The sequence below is a fragment of the Lepeophtheirus salmonis genome, chromosome 14, assembly GCF_016086655.4.
Source record: "Lepeophtheirus salmonis chromosome 14, UVic_Lsal_1.4, whole genome shotgun sequence".
Lineage (NCBI taxonomy): Eukaryota > Metazoa > Arthropoda > Copepoda > Siphonostomatoida > Caligidae > Lepeophtheirus > Lepeophtheirus salmonis.
The window spans coordinates 38,964,149-38,971,220 of NC_052144.2; the positions used below are offsets into that span (position 1 = coordinate 38,964,149).

At 32.2% G+C, this 7,072-nt stretch overlaps 1 protein-coding gene and 1 long non-coding RNA gene across 3 annotated transcripts; one reads left to right on the plus strand and one right to left on the minus strand.

Moving 5' to 3' along the window:
- Window positions 1-47: 47 nt before the first annotated feature.
- On the minus strand, window positions 48-3,411 carry LOC121129075 (serine/threonine-protein kinase pelle). Its single transcript, XM_040724746.2, has 9 exons — window positions 2,740-3,411; window positions 2,531-2,667; window positions 2,348-2,466; window positions 1,919-2,284; window positions 1,764-1,863; window positions 1,593-1,707; window positions 1,225-1,534; window positions 1,068-1,171; window positions 48-1,004 (listed from the first exon to the last, which is right to left on the minus strand). Exons 1-9 carry the CDS (start codon window positions 2,999-3,001, stop codon window positions 244-246), a joined length of 2,274 nt encoding a protein of 757 aa, XP_040580680.1. The 5' UTR covers window positions 3,002-3,411; the 3' UTR covers window positions 48-243.
- A 340-nt stretch (window positions 3,412-3,751) lies between these two features.
- LOC121129332 (uncharacterized) lies at window positions 3,752-5,851 on the plus strand. Of its 2 annotated transcripts, XR_005868420.2 has the most exons (3): window positions 3,752-3,986; window positions 4,086-4,192; window positions 4,872-5,851. It is a non-coding gene; the product is annotated as an uncharacterized lncRNA (long non-coding RNA). The 2 variants fall into 2 exon arrangements; XR_005868419.2 differs by lacking the exon at window positions 4,872-5,851 and having other exon boundaries at window positions 4,086-4,336.
- Window positions 5,852-7,072: the final 1,221 nt, after the last annotated feature.

Here is a 7,072-nt window from a genome sequence, read left to right on the forward strand (position 1 = left end):
AATTCAAAAAGCTTCATTTAATATTTTTAAGAATTTTAAATGTATAATAAGATAATTAACCGATTATGTATTTAAAAGTTTTGTAAATAAAAATTAGAATAGTAACAAATTATAAAATATTTGTTCATTTAAAAAACAACATTTAATATTAAATGATACGAATTAGAATTCAATTTCTTGTAAAAAATATTTATATATTATTCCTTCAAAGTATCAGGAATCATATTGTCTTATTTTACTGAATTACAATATGTCTTCAATATTTTGACAAGCCTCTATGGATATCTGAATATTTGACAGCTTAGAACTGCATAGATTATCGTCAATATTGTCCATTTGCTTCAATTTATTTAGAATAGAAGGTTTTTGAGAACAACCCGTGGCATTTAAGCTATTGGATTTAAATTCTTCTAAACTCGGGATTCCATTATCAATTGCTAAGATGCTTAAATCCGGAATAAGATTTGATTCAACTTGACTATCCAATTCTTCATTATCTATGCGTAAATTACTTAAGTTGGGTATATCACTGTTTATGATATTTGAAAAATGGGGTATATTAAATTGTCCGGATTGAATATCATTATGTATATTTGAATTTGCATGATTGGTTTTAGATAATGAGTTTGTTGTTTCTTCTCTGAATGAAGAGCTGAGATGACTCGAAGAAACAAAATTGTTTGACGTGGTTGGTTCAAGGGATGAAACATGGGAAGTGGACTGCCCCTGAAGGATTAAAGGTATATTTGCAGAGGATAAGTTATTTATATTTTTGTTAGTTTGTAGAATCTTAGAGTCCATATCTGTTTCTACTCCGGACAAGCACTCAGACATATGATTTGTGAATTCAGTCATATTTCCATGTCGTTTGGATTGAGATGCATCACTCTCGTTGTTGATACCATAGTTTGGTGGTGAATTAAACTCACTCAGCTTCTTCAGGGCTTCAAAAACTTGTTTCATTTCAGGTCTTTGTCTCCGATTACTTACGGCACATAATTGACCTTAGAAATGAAATGAGCCATGTATATTAATTTGCACGTGAAAAAAATAGAATAAAAACATACCTATGATAAACAACGACTGTGACCAACCACAGTGAGCCAATTTCGGATCAATCCACTTTTTTAAATTGCAATTTTGTTTTAGCATTATATCACGCATCCGATACCTACAATGCAAATTAATAATAAAATAAGTTTCATTAATAAAAGATACACTTACTTGGATTCGGGATCTTGCCAGGAGGGTGATTTAGCAGTAATTAATTCAAATAAAACGATCCCAAAGCAAAACGTATCAACAGCTGGCGATAATTGCTTACTTCTGATATAGTCATCCGGGAGATAGGGTGCAGTCCCTTGAACTGAACTCACAATTCTATACGAATTCTCAGCGGACTGATCTAGCCATCTTACAAGTCCAAAGTCACCAATCTTGGGTTCCAAATATTCATCCAATAAAATATTTGGACTTTTTATGTCAACGTGAGTAATTTGATTTGCATGAAGATATACCAAACCCCGTGCAGTTCCTGAATAGTCATTTCGTACATATATCGAAAAGTATCTACTAGAATTAAACAAACCTACCTGTTGCGATACTTATTCGTTGTTCCCATGTTAGAACATCTGTATTATTCTTACGACGAAGACGATCCGCAAGTGAGCCATTGGCCATTAACTGATACACCAAACAAGGGTCAGTCTAAAAGAATATACAGATTAAAATGATGCATTAGGAGTATAATGAAAATTTTAAACCTTAAATGTTTCGTCATAACTATATGCCATGAGTGGAAGAATATTTCGAGCCGGAAAAGACATGAGTGTTCTTAATTCCATGATCATTTGGCTAATGCACCTTCATAGATAAAAATTCAAAATAGGTGAAAAGTTTATTATTTTGATATTCTTACTTTTCAAACTCTTCACTTCCTAGAACCTTCCGCTTATCCTCGCGTATTCTCTTCACAGCAACTTCTTGGCCATTCCATATACCTCTATAGACTTCTCCAAATCCTCCACGACCAAGGAGGTTACACTCCATATCAAAATTATTACAAGCACTTTTTAGCTCTTCAAAAGATACTTCATTCAACCAGACTCCAGATTCATTGACTGGTAGTCCTGAGGGACCTCTCTTCATAATGGAAGATGACCCAGGCAAATAAATAGTTCCTTCTCCAGGGGAAGAAACACGAACTAATGTATTTGGAGGGATATTTAAACCTACTTTATTAGTCGTTGGATTTGCCATTTTTACATTCTTAGAAGGTACCCAACTGTAATATATTAAGATGGTAGTAAGAAAGGCAATGTTAGGAGATGTTGTGTTGTTAACTCACCTTGAGCATGACTGCATATTAAGTTGAGGCTTTGAAATAGCGATGGATTGAGCGGGTCGATAGGCTTTATAGCAACTCTTGGACTCCGTGTGATTCAAATTATTTTCTACATATTTACTCTGTATTTGATAAATAAATTATAAATATATAGCTATCAGTGATGTAGGATATATGGAAGCTCACCTGTGGAATGTTATATGGGATAGGAGGCGGGATGAGAGTTTTGGTTGGAATTAGAGGTGCGCTTGAGATGATTTGACATGGCTTCTCAAAAAACTTGTGTAGATTTTTGGGAACGTAGTCTTTAAGAACGGACATTGCTTCAATAAAAGGATATAAATGATAATGCAATGGAGTTTGATGATACATTTAATGGAGTCTTTATTTATTACCTTGATAGAGTTGAAGCTCACTCAAATGAATAAAGAGTTCCCCCACGGTTCGATTCTTTTGGCCCCAGTGAATGAGGAGGAGATCCGCGGGTGTTTCTCCTCTTTTGGATGTGGATCGAGTGCGGAAATTCGAGAGGTGCGTAATGTCATATCCCAAACAATGTCCTCCAAGTTCGTACCAGGCATCTTCAGTATTTAAAATATTCACCAATTCCGTTCTTTCTTTGAAAGGCAAGTCGTAGACAAAGTAGTCCATTGCCATGATTGATTATTGCTTCAAGTATGAAGCAACTCCGTTGCTTGGCCTAGCAAAGTTCTTTCCTCACTTATTTATTAATAGCAACAAGATCAGGGATTCCCCTCATGCCTATCCTTCCTTCCTTAATATTTTAATACTTGTAGCAGTTTGACTAAGTAATAACTAATAACGTAGTAAGTAAGAACAGCACTCAGTGAATCATAATCAGTTGACAGTTGATGAAACAACAATTGGATGCCCCCTCAAATTCAATTGATAAAGCGAAAGGAAATATCATCTATTTAAAATCATTCCAATATTAGGAACGTCAAACGAAATGCTAAAATAAAATAAACAAGGTTAATTTATAATAATACACCACTGTAGCAGAAAAACAAGGAAAATCAGAATGGCGAATACATACACTCAAGACTGTCTATTTTCTTCACTCTCAACCTCGTCTGACAAAAGTGAAAGGAACAATTTGACTTTTAAAAAAAACGAAGTAGCTTGCCTTCTTTATCTTTCTTGTAGCCAACGGTAAATTATAGAGCATATTTATTAATTATTATATATACTAAATTGATAATCTTACCAATTACTGAGTATTATATATTAATTAATATAAAACTCCTATGTAGTACCCTTTTTGAGTTCATAACTCCTAAAGGACTCAAAGGAAAGAGTGGACGATCAATAAGCATGTTTTTTTTCTTCTCTTTGGTGATTGGCTTAAAATTGTCAACTGCCATCAGTGCCGTTTTAAAGGTTTTGAATTCAATTTATGTACTGCTTTGTGAGCTTAATTTTATTATTTTTTTAAATTTAATTGGGCAGTACTTATTAATTACAATATATTGTTCATAATGGTAACGTCTAGCTCAGTGTATTGTAATAATAGATCAACTTTGAATGGTTCTTGAATGGCAATCAATTAAGATGTTTGCCCAAGAAAGGAAAGAACTCTAGAATCAATTGAACCAACTGTTAAAAGAGCACTAAAATTAAGGTAAAAAAATAATGGAATGAATGAATTTACGATTCTTTTATGCCTTATTTTAGCTATGTCATTTCTTATGAATTTGTAATGGTGTATTACACTTTTCAGATTTGCTTATGGTTCGTCAGGGTATGAATCTCTTCTTGATGAAGGATTTCTTTTACCTTCACTGAGGACACTGTGCAGGAAAACTGAAGGCATTTCATTTGAAAGCGGTATTTTGAATGATGTTTTTGACGTTTAAAATAACGACCTTCAGAGAAAAACACAAAAATTGTCTACTATTGATGATAGTCCTCTATGTTTGTTTTTGAGTGTTTTAAAAATAAACTTCTTAGGGCTTTTTCCTTATATCTTTACTAGAAGGAGTCATATCTGTTTGAGTTTGGGTATAGGTTTACCTTTGTGATTAGGGAGGCATTTGTCTGTTGATTTTACCAAAGTGAGTTTAGATTTGCTCATTTGGTTCCGGTGGGACTCCCGGGGCACTAATCCCTCTTTTAGTGTTAATCGAGGTAATTAGGAGGCCAATTCGCCCCTTAAATTTGAGAGTGCGATTAATAGCAAATATAATTGCGGGGCATTTACTATTAATTTTACGAGGGAGATAGCAACGTAGAAATATTTTTTTAAATTTCTATTTGTTGCTAAAGAGTTCTTATTTGTTGCTATACAAATAATAAATAAAATGTCGGAAGTATTTATATAAAATAAAACACGAAACCTTTTAAGATTTACAATTATGAATAAATATTACGAACAAATGGCACAATTCTTTTAAGCTGATATATATAGGTATATATTTTTTTTTTTGGGGAGGGGACTGTTTTTTTTTTTTTTTTGTAAGTTAGTTTTTGCTCCGTTGGATAATTTGATCGAATTACCTTTTTTTAGAATAAGAATTGCAGCACCAGGACGATAATGAATCTAAAAAGAAGAGCTGATGTTGAAAGTGTTGTGATACGAGAAATTCAGAGGCTGTCAAATTATTTTAATTCGCCATTGGGTGAATAAATACTTTTTGGGGAACAACATCCACAATACTGAGGGAGATGTCTTAGAAGATAATTAAAACAATGGGTTAGCAGGAACCTTTTATTAAAGATCTGCGAGTGGACTTAGTGTCAGAGATGTCAATGAAAAAGAAATTGGATTAGTTATGTGAGATTTCCAATCAAAACCTTAGTTGGACCTACCTCGGGGAATCGGAGATAAAGAGAGTTCTTAAAAACATAAAAGTACGTGGAAGGGAGATTGGACCCAGGGAAAGTTTTTTTAATTCCATAAGGGAACTGGAATATTGACAGATTAGGAGATTACAGGTCCTTGAATCTACGAAAAAACAAGATTTGAGATTTTAAACAACAAACGTGAATCTATTGGCGAATAGGCTTTTTTTCATTTTTCATTGCATTCCATAAATTGTAAAAGACTGAACTTTTCCATCATTGAGTCATTTACAGAACCATAACAAATACTCTAACCTTTGTAAACATATATGGAAAAACATTGGAGGAGAGACAATGGGATTTCTGTAAATCTGAAAAAGAGTCTCCGGAACATTTTTTTTTTCAAAATCTAAGAATACTGAAGGGATAATGAAACGAGTGCCTGAGACGTTGTATGAGAGATATCGAGTTACATTAAAAACAAATCATTATTCTTTAAAATAGCATGTATGCTTAATAAATTTTGAAGTACGTGGACTCTCTTACCAGGTGATAATTTAGATTTTGTATATAGGACTTGTCATATGTTTTAAATTTACTATTCCATGATTTGAAAAAAATAATTGATAATGTCGTGTGTTAAAGAAGTTTATATTTAAGAAAAGCTGAAGTATACTAAAGTTGTAATTAGTTAACAAAAAAAAAAGAAAATGCTTTCTAATGCAATTTTTGGACAAAATATTTGTCCAAAATATCCTTAATGTAGATTCAAAGAATATCCAACATATGTTAGTATGTCAAAATTTGGCGAGTCAAATGTATTCAGAATTTCCTAGGGCCACCTGACTTTGTGTCTTTATTATGTTTCTTTTTAGAAAAGAAAATAGGTTGAGGAATACAATACAGTTACGGTCTTACAAATTATCTAAGTCATCAATGTATTTGAATTTTGTCAAAAGCTCAGGTTTGTTACCGTTCACCCTTTTCCCATTCTTTCGCTCATTTTCGAAAAATTCCCGTTCGTTGTTCATTCTTTGATTTTTGAAGTATGAAAAAACAACAACATGGAAGAATAAAGTTTTGTGGGAACGATAAAAAATCCATGACATGGCAACAAATCCATTAAAGTCAGAGCTTGTCAAAATAGATGTACTAAAGTGGTATTCTGCATTGGTCGGAGTTATTAAGTGTCGATGAACTTTGTTTTAAAAATGTAAATATGTACGAGTACTTCTTTTTTTAATTTCAATATGATGTGCTGCACTTCAGCTGCTCATGTTAGTTGCCAAACCTAATATAAAGTCACATTCATTATTTTTTTAAATTTTTATATATGTGGGCCGTCAAGACATAAGCAAGCTAGATTTAATTTTCAAAATTGTCTGGGGATCACATTTATATTTGTCGTTAAATTATCGTCCATTTATCTTAATAAATTATTTTTATTAACTATTTGTGTGTGCCGCAAATTGTACTTCAACTGACCTAAATTGACCGTCATAATAAAAGAATAAAAAAATCAGAAAATTCATTTAAAAAGCGATATCAGAGTTTCTATAAGTCTTTTAAATCAAACAAAGGTTTAAACCTATGCTTCAAATTCTTGGGTACTTTAACTAATTCCACAAATTTATTGCAATTTCTATAATTGACTCATATATATCTATGAAATATTGGATATGTTTATATATGATATAAAATAATATATATATTTTCCCCCTTTTCTTGACTTTTGTTCAAGATTATTTTTATGTTGACACATCAAATATGTACTTTTCTTTCTTTTTAATATGAGGCGCCGAGCTTCAGCAATACACATTTGTCAAAATGTGTCTTCCACAGTCAGAGAGACGCACACACTTTTCTTAATTTTAATAAAAATAGTATTAAAATTAAAGATAGAATATGATAAACAGATTATAATCT

Bases quoted from the DNA above. Each gene is read 5' to 3' on its own strand.
- LOC121129075 (XM_040724746.2), bottom strand. From the start codon at position 3,001: ATGGCAATGGACTACTTTGTCTACGACTTGCCTTTCAAAGAAAGAACG. The intron at 2,668-2,739 runs GTAATAAATAAA...CTTTTATTGAAG, and splicing joins TGAGCTTCAACTCTATCAAG to CAATGTCCGTTCTTAAAGAC. The intron at 1,708-1,763 runs GTTTAAAATTTT...ATATTCTTTTAG, and splicing joins GTTATGACGAAACATTTAAG to ACTGACCCTTGTTTGGTGTA.